This window comes from Aricia agestis, chromosome 5, assembly GCF_905147365.1.
Source record: "Aricia agestis chromosome 5, ilAriAges1.1, whole genome shotgun sequence".
Taxonomy (NCBI): Eukaryota; Metazoa; Arthropoda; class Insecta; order Lepidoptera; family Lycaenidae; genus Aricia; species Aricia agestis.
Window position 1 is genome coordinate 4006615 of NC_056410.1, and position 18683 is coordinate 4025297.

The 18683-nt window shown below is 38.3% G+C and overlaps 1 protein-coding gene across 1 annotated transcript in view; it reads right to left on the minus strand.

The window, feature by feature from the left end:
* The window catches only part of LOC121726746 (scavenger receptor class B member 1-like), a 37749-nt gene that overhangs the window by 1193 nt on the left and 17873 nt on the right, over nt 1–18683 (minus strand). The window contains exons 3-10 of the mRNA XM_042114221.1: nt 12622–12732; nt 11612–11756; nt 9900–10041; nt 4791–4991; nt 3902–4021; nt 2336–2459; nt 1242–1391; nt 138–256 (exon numbers count right to left, since the gene is read on the minus strand). Of these exons, the coding sequence (XP_041970155.1) occupies nt 138–256; nt 1242–1391; nt 2336–2459; nt 3902–4021; nt 4791–4991; nt 9900–10041; nt 11612–11756; nt 12622–12732 (1112 nt within the window). The remainder of the gene's footprint in view (nt 1–137; nt 257–1241; nt 1392–2335; nt 2460–3901; nt 4022–4790; nt 4992–9899; nt 10042–11611; nt 11757–12621; nt 12733–18683) is intronic.

Sequence of the window (18683 nt, forward strand, 5' to 3'; positions counted from 1 at the left end):
AAGAATAAGAATTAAAAAAAAATTCTTAATGTAGAATAATATTTTCAATAAAGTAGGGGATTGACAAGCAACTAGGCCAGTTCCAAAATGTTCTTACAAAATGAAGATTTTCGACAAAGTTGCGTGTCAAGTCTTACCGGTTCCACATAGACGTATGAGCTGTGTTTGCTTCTATCGGGCTTGAGCCCCGTCACGTATGTGTCCTTCGGCGGGGATCCAGTGTAGAAGTGAGGGTATGAAGCCACCAATGGGAAATCTGTAAACAGAGAAATAACAAAAATGTGGTATTTATACTAGCGAGTATTGGCGCTACAATAATAAAGTGTTTGGCAGGTTTGAGCAGGTTTATTAAATGCAAGTTCTTAAGGGGGCGACTAACCCTAAATTGACGATTTTGTAATTCATTTTTATACTTAAAAATAAGCCCAAATTGTTTCATTTTCTAAAATTAGATACTACAATATATTTCCGAGAATTCGATCTGAGCAAAATCACGATATCTTAAAATTTTCTCGATAGAAAAAATCACAAAGATGCATCTAATTTTCACGAATTTTTCATTTATTGCCATAACCGTGCATTGAACTAAGTTAATATTTTAACACATTGTATAAAATTCTATCATTGAGAGATCGACCTAGCAGATTTTTAAATTTTTTTAAATTTATCGAGTTATTGAGAAAAAACTAATTTGGCGATGAATCCGCGTCGTTCTTTTTCAACTGGCATATGAAAGACGGGCGTGAGTGTGAAGAGAGAAGGACGATGTTTGATTTTTGGGGATAGTCGCCCTCTTAAGGTTAAGGTAGACCTTATATTATTATATTATTGTAGTACACTAGTAGTAGTCGTCGTCGTTTTATGATGATGAGCATTTCTGTTGTTAGATTTAGTAATTGTTATCAACACGTACGCCTTACTGCCTTTCAAGTATCACCGAGCGATCTTAAAACGTACTCGGTCTATAACCATAATAATAATATTATAATAGTTTAAACTTATTTCCTATCGCAGACGTCACAGGTTCCCAAACTTATTTTATCTACTATAAGAGCAAATTATAATTTAGCCATTGTTTCAATTTAAAATGCATTTAGATGATTTAAATTACCCCTCCAAGCCTCTACACAACGCCCCCTTTTTTTCTGTGTCGCACACACCCTTCAGACCTTCAGCGCCCACAAGGGGGCCTTATCGCCCACTTTGGGTAAGGCTGGCATACGTAGTAAAGGTGTACTTACTGTAGTAGCACTTGGAGGCATCACTGATGCCGTCGGGGAAGGGGTGTGCGGGCGCGCCGGCGTAGCAGTCCGTGCCGTTGGTGATGCGGTCGAACACGTTCTCCGTCAGGTTGTACCGGTACACCGGCACTCCCTCCATCACCGCCTCCTCTGGAAATGTCAGGAAGTTCTACAAGTTAAAAACTGTATCTCGACTACGAAGTACGAAAGTTATATACAGAGTTAAACAAAAAGTGATTATTACTATAGGGTGTGTAAGTGTTCCTTATATTATAGAGTTCACTGTAAAAGTAGCAGCTCTGAAAGAGTATTTTTTTTCACCTTTGTGTTTCACCACACAAAAAATTTGATCTTTCAGCGCTGTTACTTTCACAGTGAACTTTATAATATAAGGGACACATACACACTCTTAAGAGTGTTTACTTTTTATTATAGAGTTCACTGTGAAAGGCTATACAGGTGCATACTCTATAGTCTACGTTTCCCAATTCCAAGACTATCATTACGAATCGTACCTACTGTATACGAACCTATACAGGATGTAACAAAAATAAGTGATAATACTTTAGGGTGTGTACGTGTTCCTTGTAGAGAGTTCACTGTGAAATTAGCAGCGCTGAAAGACCAATTTTTTTTTCACTTTTGTGTGGGGAAATTCGTGACGCTCGGGCCCTTGGCCATACAAAAGTGAAAAAAAAATTTGGTCTTTCAGCGCTGCTACTTTCACAGTGAACTCTCTACAAGGAACACGTACACACCCTAAAGTATTATCACTTATTTTTGTTACACACTGTATAGACCCGTATAATATCGAACTAGATTAGATGCTGTAATGGAATTTACACAGGTACAATCATTATCTTTCCTTTTGTACTCGCCGGATCAAACCGAATAGGTGAGGAAATGAACACTAACTGGCGACAAACGTAGCGACAAACCAATGTAATGCGTATTGATACGATTATTATTATCATGTGGCGTTCATTATATGCGATGTGAAATCGTAATTTTAAATTCATGTATGTTGTTTAAAAGGAAAAATATAAGTATGTACCGACCTTTAACCTGTACAAAAATGAAATGAATGTCTTTACCTACGAAGTAGAGCGGCATGATTTTGCAGACGCTCTTTCTCAGGTAGAGGAGGACGTCCAGCTTAGTGAGGTACTGCGGGTACATGACACCCTCTGTGGAGCCCGTTAGCCGGTCCGGACACACCTGCGGAAATAGTATTGTAAGTTTACAGGATGTAACGAAACTAAGACTAAGTAGTAAGTATTATAAGCATACAGGGCGTAACAAAACTAAGTGATAACACTTTAGGGTGTGTATGTGTCCCTTATACAGAGTTTATTGTGAAAGTAGCAGCGCTGAAAGAGCTAATTTTTTGTTGTTATTTGCATGGGCATTGGGCAAGCGCCCCATAGTCATAAATTTTTCCATACAAAAGTAAAAAAAACAAAGTTACTCTATCAGCGCTGCTACTTTCACAGCGAACTTTATACAGGGAACCCATACCTACACTCCCTGAAGTATTATCACTTAGTTTTGTTACACCCTGTATAGTAAGTAGGAAATAGTAGAGAATGGAGGTAAAGTCAAAACTGTAACACGAAACACATCATACCTATTGACAAACTGAAATGAAAAATGAAAGTCAAGAATAAAAGCCACCTAAAAAGACATTGGTATTATCTTAATATTGTTTGATGAGTTGTTAGAATAGTTGAAATTTAGTACCTACCTAAAACTAACAGACATAAACAACTTAAAACATAATTTCATAACACAAAATTACTTAATTGCGTCGCGGTATAAAATAATGATAAAATTGTTATCACAAACAAAATTTTGTTATTGACGGTATACGGAAGTTCAATGAAGAAGAATGAGTAATGAGGCTAGGTCATCCTTTGATGCACCGACGCTATGTAGATTGTAGAGTGCTAAACATTTATAAAGGTTTTCGACCTTAATGATATCTAGACGCAATTATATTTAGCTAAATCTATTTTTGATTTCCACTAGCTATTCCAAATAATTAGGTACTATTCAAGAATTTAAAGTTTAACTTAAAAATAATAATAATATACTTTATTGCATTTCACAAAATACATAATAAAACAGTTAAAGCGGAGAAAGACGATACAATTCTGGCGGCCTTATCGCTAAACAGCGATTTCTTCCAGGCAACCATCTTAAGACTACCTAGTACATTGATATTATGATAAATTAGAAACTTACTAAATTATTAACGTGGCTTAATTATGACATTTCTTTAAACTGTAATGGCTTAAAGCAGGTACAATAGTCCCAAATTAATAATGCGCATGAGTGCGCATGCAAATCTTCGCTAATTGTCGTAATCACACCCGAATCTATGAAACGTAAGAGCCCCAAACAATGCACTTGCATTTTGCACCTTATTCAAAGGAAATAGAAATAAATATCATATTATAGCCGGTGGCTATCCGCTGTCACCGGTCCGTCAATAAGTGCACTCACCGGGAAGCCATCGCGACGTGGCCAGGGACGTTACCATGGTAACGTTAAAGGTAGTTTAAAAACAGCGCTTGCAGTTGCCGAAAAATTACGACAATTTCTATGCGCATTATCACTTTGGGAGCACTGTAGATGATTTTGATGTTTATCCTACTTACATCAGGATTGTATAGCGCCATTTGTGGAACACCCCTAACTTTGTCTATTCTGAAGAAGTTCTTGTGGCCCCACCGCGGCCCAATCTTGACGGTCACTTCATCAGCAAAATCAAAGTAAATCTGTAAATCATAAACAATTTTTCTATCATTCAAGGTACGACGGAAAATTTCGTGTCGAAAATGGTCACCCTAGTCAAAACAAAGAAAGTTATTTTTAATACCATCGTAAGAAGTCAGAAGTCTTTTGCAAATTGAATTTTATGCACCCGGAGCACGGCTGAAATTCCCTTGCACATAAAAGCGGCAGCAATCAACGACTTCCACCTCAGGGTGTCAGGGTTATCACTACCTCGTGCAATCAGACGTTCAACTTATCACCAGTAAATTATAATAATAATTATAGTTTTTACGCATGTCGCATAACTAATGAGACCATGATATATATTTTTTTTGTTATATGTAGGTATTTTCTCGTTAGACAGCTGATAGACGTAACGGCCGCTTAGAAGTCTCTCCAACGTAATGAACCACAAATAATATGGCTTTCTGCCAAACGGATGTAGTACATACGTGCATTTTAACGTATGTTTTTTGTGTGTTAATCGTTCATTATGTTGAATGGACGTACCGTCAATGCCCACTTTTTGTCACACAGAAAACTGGTAGGTACGTTGAGGAAATATTTCCACGCATTGGTTTCATTTACTCGAAGACTCTAATTATATATAACTTTTAACCCATAAATCTCCAAGCGGCACCCGGCTGTCACATAGCAATTAAAAATCTATTGTGCTGCGATTCCCACGATCGAGATATTAGAATAAACATTAAACACATCGCCATAAAAGTGACAACCGTCACAAAAGAGTAAAACAAAAGTTGAACTCACCACATTCAGGATACCCAAATTAGTGACGGGTAGCATCCCTGGGGCGAGGCGGCCGGACAACTCTACGACGGGTTCCCGAAAGTCCCATAGGTACTCGTATATCGTCTTGCGGACGAACAGCGAGCTGCCCTGCTGCCGGATCAGCAGCTTGATGGCCGTGCGCACGAAGTAGTTCCCGTCGTACAGGTAGGATAGGAGGCCCTGGGGATGTCCATAGCAATATTTTAAATGTGAAAGTGTGTCTGTCTGTCCGTCTGTCTGTCTATCTGTTTGTCTGTTATCTCTTCAAACTTTACGTTCAAGATACTGAAATTTGGTGTGGACATACTTTCAGGACATAATTATGCTACTTTTTATCCCGAAAAAATGTACGGTTTCCACGCAAATAACGAATTGCGGGCGTCATCTGGTTTTTATATGTAGATCATGAAAAGGGCAGAAGTTTGTTAATGGTAAGCAATTGCCGCTGCCCATGGTACGAGTGTCCATGTCCAAGTCCACATTAATAATACTACGTGACATTTTAATGGCTGTTTCCCCATAGTAAAATGATTTTATCTTAATAGTGCAAAAGATTTGTGAAGTTTTTTTTTATTCAAATCATAAATAAAATTCGGCCGGGTCATTGCCGCTCGCGCCTATCGGCATAAAGTTGCCACGTACGTCATACAAAATATTTTTTAGTTTCAAAAATCAACCTGCATGATTCGATAGTACTACTATAGGTAAACCGTTCTGATGCTGGAAAACAACCACTAAAATGTCACATTGTGTAGTAGCTTAAAGCTGGGCGTCCACTGGGTCCGAATCGGAGCATACGGAGCGGAGGGAGCGTCGTCATTTACGAAATGCCAATGGGGTGCATCCACTGCAATCGCATTTAGTATCGGCAACTTAGATTTTTGTAAAGCAACTGTCATCGCCTATTAACGTCAGAACTTGAAACGTTCGGAATTCGATTGAAGCGTTCACTGTGGATGACGTCAGATGTCGATCCAGTGTACGCAGTTCCATAGAAATCAATTATACAAAGCAACAAATCCGTCCGCTCCGTACGCTCCGATTCCGATCCAGTGGACGCGCAGCTTAATGAATTGCGCTACTGCGTTCCTGGTCTTCACGATTCCTAATTTCCCTCTTAGGCTATACCTAAGCTGCTATTGCAGCCAGGGCCAGATCTACCATATGGCTATTTGGACTTAAGCCCAGGGTCCCATGAATTCAAGGGCCTCCGCAGCCCAGCTAAATCAAGTCAAAAATAGACGATAATGCGGAAGAATTCATAATTTTATTAATTTTTTGTTGGTATCCCTGAGTATCCTACGATCAAGGTTTATTATACAATTTAGGTGCTGGTACTACGAACTGACGTTTAACGTGGGAGAGCCATGCTTCGGTACGAATGGGCCGGCTCGACCGGAGAAATACTACGGGCTCACAGAAAACCGGCGTGAATCCCCTACCTCTTTCCCTTCCCTACCCTCCTCTATTTCCTTCCCTACCCTCCCCTATTACCCTATTCCGAATACCGAAAATTAGGCATGATAATAAAACTGAAACTAAGATGAAGTTGTGTGTCTCAATAACTTGTTGCTAAATGATGTAGCCACAAGTCTCCCGGAAATCATTATTGATTTAATTTAAAAGTCACCGTCAATGCCATTTCATATTTTGGGCATATTTTATCGATTATTACTGGTTACAAAAATTAATAAATTGTATTATAAAAAATATAATATTACAATTGAACTTTGAAAACATGTGTCGATGAAGTGAATAAATAGCATTTTATAACATGTGAACATTCATATTTGCCTCTCATTCTTTGAACAAACCTTGTGACTTTTTTTTTATGAAACAAGGGGACAAACGAGCAAACGGGTCACCTGATGGAAAGTAACTTCCGTCGCCCATGGACACTCGCAGCATCAGAAGAGCTGCAGGTGCGTTGCCGTCCTTTTAAGAGGGAAGGGTAATAGGGGAGGGTAGGGATGGGAAGGGAAGGGAATAGGGGAGGGTAGGGAAGGGAATAGGGTAGGGAATTGGGCCTCCGGTAAACTCACTCACTCGGCGAAACACAGCGCAAGCGCTGCTTCACGCCGGTTCTCTGTGGGAACGTGGTATTTCTCCAGTCGAGCCGGCCCATTTGTGCCGAAGCATGGCTCTCCCACGTATTAAGTTACATACTTTACACTTACAAGTTACACACTTAATATCCACATTTTTTATTTCTACCAGAGCTGAGCGGAGCTGTCTTGCGAGGAATGTGTTTCTGAGAACCAATAGCATCGCCGCGCTGAGCGATGTCATGGCAAAGTCATGTCATTGAAGCGATTCTATTGGTTTTCAAAAACACATTTCTCGCAACACAGCTCCGCTCAGCTCTGGTGGAAAGGCAGCCTAAGGCCGTGTTTCCATTGACGCGGAGCGGAGCGGAGAGGAGCCTAGCGGTTCCGAATTGACCAATCAGCATGCTCGAAATCTTCGCTCCGCTTCGCTCCGCTTCGCTGTCATTCCGCTGGATAAGCACGATTGGTCAATTCGGGCACCGTGCACCGCTAAGCTCCTCTCTGCTCCGCTCCGCGTCAGTGGAAACGCGGCCTAAAGCCTCCATTTATGCAAAAAACGACCTTTTCAAATTGTTAAGCACCAACTTTATCCACTCTTGTCTTCAATTGCGGAAAACAAACATATTACATCATTGTGCACTATGAAGAAACGTAACTTTTGTAAGTTAAGTGCACCAGAAGTGCCGCGAGTTAAGTATACAAAACTCTTGGAACATATGCACGTAACGTAGCACAATCGTTTTAGGTTTAAAATAAAAGGATTTTATCTTGTTGAAGAGGGAGGCAGACACATTTTTGCATCCATACTAATATTTTAAAAGCGAAAGCGTTTCTGTCTGTCTGTCACGCTTAAACCGTTAAAACGATTTTGATGGGTATGAAAACATTTTGACTCCCGGAAAAGAACATGTGATATTTTTTTATTAGACAGATAACATCTAGTCTAATACTCCCATCTTATTAACATTTCTCTCAGTACTGTAGTGAGTGTAGTAAATAATGTTACAGTATGTCAACAAGATAATTATTTAGGTAAACTTTACTTCTTCGGTGTAACTTCCCACAACATAGTTCGCATGGCTATTGTTGGATATATCTAGTGTTAGAACTATTGTATTGAACAATGGTTCCATACTACTATCGAACTTTATGATTTATCTTAATATCCCGGCTCTCTGTTTCGATATAAACCAAGAAACGAGCAGATGGATCGCCTGATCGAACGACTTTGACATTCCAACCTTCTCTGCTCTCCAGTTAAGACGCTCACTTAGCTAAGTACTATACAGAGCCGGTTTTCTGTGACGTCGTGGTATTAATCCAGCCAGCCCATTTATGCCGAAGTATGGTTCACAGAGCTCACAACTTTATTTCTTCTTGTATGAGCTGTTAGGCGTCACAGATGTTTTATCTTATGACCCCAAAACAAGGATGTTGCGTATGAATTTTTTCGCGTTCAATAATACTAATTAGTATTATTGAACGATAGTAAAAACTAATAAATTAATTTTTACTATCCCAATACCTAACATTTTTTATTATTAAAAATGGAATGTAATGTTGTAATGTCCTGTTTACTATACTACAAGGCTTATTTTTAAACTGATAAAAGTTGCACGTGTACATGTTAAAAATTTCATAAGTCATAACGTTAAAATAAGTAAAGTACGTTTTATGGTCAATTTAACACATAACGTTAAATATAATTAATGTCAAGGCGCCTTATTATATTCGTTTTTTCTCGTGATTATATTCGCGTTATAATAATGCGACCTCCGTGCACGTATTACCGTAAATAACGTAAGCATTGTCACACTGCACGTAAATTACGTTGTTGGGCCCTCGACCCTCAAATCACATCAGTGTCTCGTAGCTTTGACCTTCGTGTGTGAGATTAAAGTTGACCTTTTTCGGTTCAAATGATGATAGCCGATTGTCGGAATATAATATTTTATTCCAAATGTGACTTACGTCCATCAAGTCCTTCCGGCTTTTATATTAATTGTTGAATATTTTTATATAAAATTACGATATAAATAAATCCATGTAACCAATATAAATTCTCCTTCATAATATACTAAGAATACCTTTTTTATCTCCGAGACTAAGTTTTAAACAATTTAAAACAAGAGAAAAATCCCTTTTGCAAAATTACAAGTTTCGCGATTCGTAGCGCCCGCGTCAGTGCAGAAGACATCAATGCGTTGCACGCTGCAACTTTTTAACATCGCAACCTAATTTATATTGTATGTATTACGTTATGGCTTTAGATTCAATAAAAATCCACGCTTATATTCATTAGATTATTAAATACTTGGAATGCCAGTAATTAGTAATACGATTTTGTGTTGTTGTTCTCCAAACTTACGCTTAGCCATATTTACTACTACTGACATTTGTAAAATTTTTATCAAACAAAAAAAATGTGTCAATAAAAGGATAACTCGAAATAATGGGTTACTTTGCCTTACTATTTATATCTGTAATATTATAGTTAATGTAAAAATATCTCTGTCTATTTTTTACCTCTTCACGCCCAAACCGCCGAATCGATTTTGATGAAATTTGGTATGGAGATACTTTGAGGTCCGGGAAAGGACATAGGATACCTTTTATTCAGGAAAATGTACGGTTCCCACGCGACAAAATAATTTCAGCGCAACTGAGTTGGGAACGGAGGATAAAGGAGGGGTCACCAAAAATGGCGGACCGCGGTAAGCATCCGGACCGCCGACCCATTGTGCGCGGACCAAGCATTTCCGAAGATGAACTTCATTAAAAATAAATTTCATTCTCGACTTACTGATGGACATCTCCAGGATTTAATGTCAGTATAGCTTGCACCAATTTGACTCCAAAAAAGCATTAAAAATTGTTACTTTTCTCATTGATATTGCAAATAAATATTTTTTTACAAAATGTGGACCGCGAAGATCATTTCATTTCTCGAAATGGATCCCGAGCGAAACTAATTGGTGACCCCTGCTATAAAGCTTGTAAATTTTCGCTGTTAAATTTCCCGTGTTTAAAAAAATCTTACCAGCACGCCAATGTTGGGCACGATGATGGTATCGTTGAGGTCGATGTGGTTGTCGTCGGGCAGGAACACCAGCTGCCGGTCCGCGAAGTACGTCAACGTGTCGTTGTCGTTGAACCGGAAGTTGGAGTGGGTTAGCTTCTCCCTGGAACAGTGACATAATATATTAAAGGCTAGATCACATAATGCGTTATGTGATTATTTAGTAACTAGATGATGCCCGCATTCCGTTGCGCCAAAACTGGTTTATCGCGCGGGAACCGTAGAATTTTCCGGGATAAAAAGTATCCTATGTCCTTTCCCGAGACTCAAAGTATCTCCATGGCAAATTTCAGAAAAATCGGTACAGCAGTTTGAGCGTGAAGAGGTAACAGACAGACAGACAGACAGACAGACAGACAGACGGACAGACAGACAAACTGACATACACACTTTCGCATTTATAATATTAATATGAAATATGATTTAGTATCAACAAGTAGTCAAAATGAAGTTTTTAACAGGCTATCACACATTCTAACCGCTGCAGACTGCGACTCCTGTGTCGCTAGAATCGTCAGTACTAATTGTTTCATTTAGTACAAAAACATTGATATGATCTCAGGGGTGTCAGAGGGACAAGCTAAATCTGTTTTAGGATCTGCCCAACTAGCAAAATGATCTAAGGAATAGCAGCTTATAATGCAAGAAATCCGTCAAAAGCCACAGAATAGTTTTGATTGATATGTAACATATAATTATTTTGATCAGAACAAATGTAAGAGAAACAGAAATCTATGTTATTTTAAGATAGCTAAGGAGCAGGAGACAATCTTATTTTCCTCAAAGTGGGTGATAACCGAATTGTATTAATCCATACTAATATTATAAATGCGAGTGTGTCTGTCTGTCTGTCTATCTGTTACCTCTTCACGCCCAATTCCCAAACCACTTAACCGATTTTGCTGACATTTGATAAGGAGATTCTTTGCATACCTGGAAAGGACATAAGATACTTTGTATCCCGGCAAAATGTACGGTTCCCGCGCGATAAAGAATTTTCGTCATCTAGTAAATATTATAGTCTGAACTAGAAGGTAATTAATTACCTTCTAGTTAAGAATACAGACGAACTGCAATCCAACCGCAAATTGCAGTTCAAGTGCAGTTGGAAGGCAGTTGACACGACTGCAATAGAACTGCAAACCATTATCAACTGCATTCAAACTGCACTTGAACTGCAATTTGCGGTTGGATTGCAGTTGAAATGCGGTCCGTCTGTATAGAGTCTATACAGACATTTGAAATTTTTCAATTTGACCTTAGGGTCTATACTATAGACCCTAAGGTCAAATTGAAAAATCTCAAAATCTTGCCAAATAATAAAAATAAATTTCTAGCTATCCCCTAACCACCACTGCGTCCGGCCTTAGATAGCTGTCAACCCAGAACCGTCCGAGGGCGCTGATAAAAAATATATATTTAGTGTAGTGACTAGTGAGTGACCCCCCCAAACTTTTAGGCTGCGACCGCGCCTGTTAGGGTTCTTGGCACAGGTAGAAAGTTAATCAGTAGGTGTAACCAAACGCTGAAACGTCATAGGCACGTATTACACGGTCAAATTGATTTGACGCATCGCTGGAATGCAATAACATGCCCGCTTCATAATGACGTCATCAAACCATGCGTCAAGTTTATATGACCGCGTTGTATACAAGATCCTGTTATATACTCACAGGTAGACGATGGGTCCAACCTCGTTGACATCGAGCTTGGTGTCGACGCCGGCCAGGAACCGCTCGTGGTTGGTGACGTTGAACACGTGCACGCGCATCTTCACCTTGTCCGGCGGGTCCGCCCACCAGTCAAATGGCGGGAGGCCTAAAATAGTCATCCAGAATTATTTTATCACCTAGTTACAGTCTAACCTACTAAGGGTCAATTCAGACCGCAACGCGACGCGCGTAGATGCATTTCTGAATTTGTATGGATTTGACATTGAAGTCAATTTCGTGAGAATTTGACCCTAATGAGAATAGTATAATTTTACCCGGTAAGTGACTTTTGCAAAGTATCAGGTGGTATAGCAATCTAACATAACTTGTCCACTATGTTTCTATTATTACATTATTATCAACATACCTGTACCTTTGTTGATTCATTATTTAATAATATCTAGAATAGTGTTTTACGGTATTGATTCTGCTTTATTTTAAGTTTTAACTGTAAGATCTGTTTCTGTACTATTTCGTTCTATTTTAATGTTGTTCTATTTCGATGGGATCATAGGGTCGATAAGAAAGCTGATAGTGCATACAGGGTGTAACAAAACAAAGTGGTAATACTTTAGGTTGTGTATGAGTCTCCTGTATAGAGTTCACTGTGAAAGTAGCAGCGCTAAAAGAGTTTTTTTTTACTTTTGCATGGGCTAGAGCTAACTTATGACGCTAGGGCGCTTGCCCATACAAAATAAATTTTGCTCTATCAGCGCTGCTACTTTCACAATGAACTCTATACAAGGGACATAATACACGTACCCTGAAGTATTAACACATAGTTTTGTTACACTAACCACCGTACTCAACGACATTTAATTATGATTAACCTTTTAATTAAGAGTTTCACAGATAATGTATGGGGCTTATGTCAAAATTTTGAATTAATTACATTTACTTAAGTAATTAATGTTCCACTCTGAGTGTGGCAGTCTGTACTCTGTGTAATATGAGTCTCGTGAGTGTATTACCTGGCCTCATGTTCAGTTTCTCCCACAGCAGGAAGTCCATGGGCGGGAATATCAGCGCCAGCACTGACGTTATGATGAGGAGTGTCACCGATATTGTCTTCGTTATGGATCCTGTAACAAAATACTTTAATGGTTAAGGCACGGAGCTTAACGAAACTTTTGACATTTTTAATTAAAAAAAAATTGAGTTATGAAAAATACTTCATAAATCTTAAAAAAATCAAAATAAAACAAGTTATTACTTAAGTCAATAAAAAAATTATAAAGAAATAAAAAATAGTGTACCAATTAAAACCAAACAATATAAAAGTTTCGGTTGCACGTAGTTATTACGATTTTTTTGTATTTATAACATTTTAATTGAACCTTCTTTAATTTGCCGAAAAAGATAAGATTTGACTTTTGCACCTTTTATCTTTAATAACAATGGTCCTTACGTCATTGGTATAAAGGGGCTGCACTGATCGTTTAATTCCCATAGTATTAGACTCTAGAGCAGTGTTCTTCACACATTTTCTGCCACGGCCACTTATTTAGGTATTTTCACACTACCTCTTCGTGATCCTCTGAACAATTTAAAACCTAAGCTGGTTCCATTAAATTCCATAATATGTAATAAACTAATAACAAACCAACTACTAATGAATCAAATTATTCTGATTGTACATATTCTGGTAGGTTAAACGTAGGTTAAACCTATAATATAATTCTTGTATATATATATATATACAAGAATTGCTCGTTTAAAGATATAATAATTACAAAATTTCAACTGCGAAGTACGTGGGAGAGCCATGCTTCGGCACGAATGGGCCCGCTCGACTGGAGAAATACCACGTTCTCACAGAAAGCCGGCGTGAAACAGCGCAAGCGCAAGAGTGAGTGAGTTTACCTAAAGCCCAATCCCCTACCCTCTCCTATTACCCTATTCCCTCTTAAAAGGCCGGCAACGCACTTGCACTGATGCTGCGAGTGTCCATGGGCGACGGAAGTTGCTTTCCATCAGGTGACCCGTTTGCTCGTTTGCCCCCTTATTTCATAAAAAAAATGTAAAAGACGAAATCGACAAAATGTTGCGACAGGCCCTCTGGTATTTGGTCGTAACCCGGAAAATGGAAAACGCTGCTATTGAGCCTAGAGTGACGTATCGCGTCGTTCCACTGCAGTGTAGAGCGGTTTCACCTTATAGGTCCTTATGAACGTACTGTATATATTATTGGATAAAAATGTATCCAATGCGTAACGCATCTAGTTGACCTACTGCCACATTTTGTGTATACGTATGTTCCATTCATATTGCATATTTTGAAGGGTATAGAATTTTGCATAGAAACAATAGTGAATACATCCTCTCTTATGTGGAGATAGTAGTACGTAAGTCATTCCGTCTAACATATTGCTATTAAAGTATAGAACTGATAGTGCAGTGTAGGTACAAGAGAGTTGGCTAGCAACATAATATTTTCAAGAATTTGTAATTAATAAGGAGCACATATTAATCTTTGCTTATAGTTCACGCGCTGTGGTCTGAGGATAAAATCAATAAGGAGCTCAGAGGGCCTAGACAAGCGGCAATCGATTATCCTAAATGCTAACGCCAACGCCACAAAATGTATGTCAAATACATTAGTATTTGCTAGCGAAGCGATGGCTTATGTCAAATCGCATACATTTTGTTAGCGTTTACGATAATCGCTTGCCACTTGTCTACTAGAGCAGGGCCGCCCTTGACTATCGCTGAATGTTATGGAAGTGCATCCCTGCAGCATTTTTATGTTTTTGTAAGCGAAGCTCAATTTTAAGTTGTGTATGGTCCAAAATACCAGTCGAGTCAGTTAAATGTCAAGTAATTTGTAATAGCTTCATGGTTTCGTACGATATAACTACGCCGACTTTAAATTAGCGGAAACGTATAATTCGTAAACTATCTTCTACTTCTGACTTAATTATGTTCGCCCTGCCTTGTAAAAAATAAGTTATTATAAGTTAAATTTAAATCCTTTGTAAAGTGTTCTTGACCAGGCAGAGGTAGAAGGTAATTAAACGTGTAGTTTGATGCTCATCTAATCATTACCTCTATCCTATTAATTCAGATTTTATCTTTATGACCCTTAATAATTACACTTGTAATGTAGAATAGCGTATAGAATAGTGAAGTTAATAGTAAACAAAAGATTGACTACGGACTGCAGCGCGGCGCGGGAGTCTATGCTCTTAAATTTTACAACTGATGAGCAGGGATCTAGCACTATAGATTTTACACTAGATGACCAGGCAAATATAGCTTTGCCCTATTTTTAGGGATAAAAAAAGAAGTTGGCCGATTCACAGCCCTACCAGATAAATACAAAAGAATTCACGAAAATCAGGAGGAGTTAAGCAAAAGACACCACGACACGAACGTTTTACAAGGGTCTAAAATTTAGGCTCTAAGCAGTCACAGATGTAATTATATTATTAATAATAATTAATTAAATCACAGTTTTCAAAATGAGATTGTGGGCTATGGCGCTTTTGGCCCCGCTTTTCCGAGTCTCTACAGGTTGTAACAAAATTTTAAAGTGATAATACTTTAGGGTTTTTTTTTTTCGAAAGGGTCTAAGCTACTGGTCTGGTTAAGACCATGGTAGTTTAATCGTGGCTATAACTAGTCTGTTGCTAGTTGGTTTGGAAATAAACAATGAGGCCCCCTCCCCTAAAGTCACACGTGTGACATTCTAGACGGGCAATATTAGGGAGAGCTACGAAAATAAGCTATTTTTATCTGACGTGAGGACACGGGTCCCCCAACTTTAGGGTGTGTTTGGGTCTCTCATATTATAGAGTTCGCTGTGAAAGAAGCATTGCTGAAAGAGTAACTTTTTTACCTTTGTATAGGAAAATTCATGACGCATGGGCCCTTGTCCATACAAATAAAAAATGCTCTTTTAGCGCTGCTACTTTTACAGTGAACTCTATAATATAAGGGACACTAACACAACCTAAAGTATTATCTCTTAGTTTTGTTACACCCTGTATAAGGATGCGTCTGTAGGGATTCATTTACTTGTCTGACCTCCTATATCAATTTCAATTATAACGGTATACTATAGTTATTTAGTATGCAAATTGCGGCGCATCAGCTGATGCATCACGTCACAAGTCACAAGATATGGAGGTGTTAGCAGTTGCGTAATGAACCTCATTGAATATATTAACATTAAATTCGGTTATCCTCGTCGATTTCCTCGTCTTTGTTGTATTTGATTGTTTATTGATTAAGTGATGATGTTATGAGGCTAAGCTCTCAGATGTTAACATCTTAATTAAATGTTTGAAGAATTTTTTTTACTAATCATAGATTGTGCGTATGAACTGTACCTTAATGGGTTTATGCAAAAATTCTATTACGCTCGTTGTGTCTATCTAATTACAATATCCTTTCCATGGGACTCAAAGTATCCGTGTATTATCCTGCATTTATAACATACGAGCTTTTTCCCGCGGCTTCGCTCGCGTTAAGAAGTATTATTATATACAAACTTTCATCCCCTATTTGAACCACTTGGGGTTGGAATCAAAATCCTTTCTTAGCGGATGCCTACGTCATAACATCTACCTGCATGCTAAATTTCAGCCCGATCCGTTCAGTGGTTTGGGCTGTGCGTTGATAGATCACTATGTCAATCAGTCAGTCACCTTTGAGTTTTATATATACTAGCTGTTTGACCGAGCTTTGCTCGGTATCCGATGAAAATGACATTTTCTAGAAATGATTCCTAGCTAGATCGATTTATCGTCCTATGTCCAATTTCGACAATAATATATTATTGTCGAAATTGGACATAGTAAGGGGGGGGGGGTCCGTACCCCAGGACACCCCAATTATATACGCCCATCTGTCTCCAGGCTGCATCTCAAGAATCGCGCTAGAGTCTAAACAGTTGACATTTTCATTTTCACGTTTTTCTATTGCCGCTTTAAGGACGATGTGGGAGAGCCATGCTTCTGCACGAATGGGCCGGCTCAACTGGAGAAATACCACGGGCTCACAGAAAACCAGCGTGAAACAGCGCTTGCGCTGTGTTTCGTCGAGTGAGTGAGTTTACCAGAGACCCAATCACCTACCCTTTTCCCTTCCCTACCCTCCCCTATTCCCTTCCCTACCCTCCCCTATTCCCTCTTAAAAGGCCGGCAACGCACCTGCAGCTCTTCTGATGCTGCGAGTGTCCATAGGCGACGGAAGTTGCTTTCCATCAGGTGACCCGTTTGCTCGTTTGCCCCCTTATTTCATATAAAAATAAAATTCTCGTTTCACAATGTTAAGGCCGCGTACTCCTCCGAAACGGCTTTACTGATTTTAACCAAATTTTATATGCATATTCAGTGGGTCTGAGAATCGGCTACTGGGTATTGGGTAAGTACTTATCATATTGATAAGTGCATTTGTTGAATAAATAATAGTAAATTATTACAACTCGAGACTGACATTCTGTCTACTCTGCTGACGGCGACCATTGTTTGTGGGACGGGATAGCGATGGACGTTGCCATGGTGACATAGGTACTTATTTAGTCACTTCAATAAAATAATACGGCCGAAATACTTTATATGGCAAAGAAACGTTTGCCGGGACAGCTAGTTTCATATAAAAAATACTAAAAACATAATAAAGTAAATATTTGAGGGAGGCTCCCATACAATAAATGTCATTTGGCCTTTTGCTCGACTTCAATAATGGAAATATGACCACAAAATACTCAATTGTATGTATTTATATTTAAATAATCACTAAATGTTATAAAACAAAGTTCTGTTCGCGTTCGCGTTCGTTCTTCTGTTCGCGGTAAACTCAAAAACCACTGCACCGAATTTCATGCGCTTTTCACCAACCGATAGAATGATTCTTCGGAAGGTTTAGGCATATAATTTGTTTAAGAGGTAAAATAGTTGAGGTATCTATGTGTGTCCCAAAATAATTCCAGGAGTTCCGATTCCATTACCAGATCACCACTTTCTTAAGAGGAGTCCACACCGCCCTTTTTTCCATACAAACGTTGTCCCCGGTTTCCTCCCTGGATAATGCTAGCCACTAATACAATGTCCCTATGTTATCTTTTTTTTCATAATTTAATTATTAAATAAGATATGAACGTTCAAAAACCCAAAAAAAATGGCCAGATTTTCCACTGTGTTCAAACATCCAGAAAACAGATTTGGCTAGATTATACAAAAAAAAAAACATAGGAACACAGCTCAAACCTTTCTTTAATCTTTAATGAAAAAAGTAGTCAGGGGACAACGAATCGTTGATTTTCTGCAGTTGTCTCTATAGCGTTCTGCGGTATAGGCTTGAGGTAAGGGAGAGCTATAGATACGTGTATTTTTATTTTTAACAAGGATTGCAATATTATAACAAAATTTGGCAGGAAGGTTTAAATTTTGCACCCTGTATAGTTTATTTTAAACGCGCTTTTATTAGCTTGAATTGTATGTATGTAACGGAATCTTTGAGCACGATATTTACCTATCCCCAGTAGTCTAATTATTTCGAAACTTTGCATGCGTATTAGGAGAGCCAATGACAATGCAATAATATTATGAAAAAAAATAAAAAAAATTTTTAAAAAAGGCGTGACTTTTATTTAATTATTATTAATTAAAGACATTTATTTAACGCGGCGACAAACTAATCTGATAGAGCTTTAAAAATAATTAAAATGGGTAGGAAAATTAATAGGTTGGCAGTGAAGTACGTAGCATTTTTATTAAGCACTAGCTGTTACCCGCGACTTCGTCCCCGTCAACAAAATGTAAAATACATAGGTAAAAAATAAAAAAGTAAAAATATGTCCTCCTCCTTTTTGGAAGTCAGTTAAAAAGTAGCCTAAGTTACTCCTTATTACATCAGCTATCTGCCAATAAAAGTCCCGTCAAAATCGGTCCAGCCATTTCGGAGATTATCCGGAACAAACAGACAGACATACAGACAGACAAAAATTCTAAAAATTGTTATTTTGTTGTAAGTACCGTATAAATATTCATATGCATGTAGTAAAAAACGGTTATTTTAATATTACAAA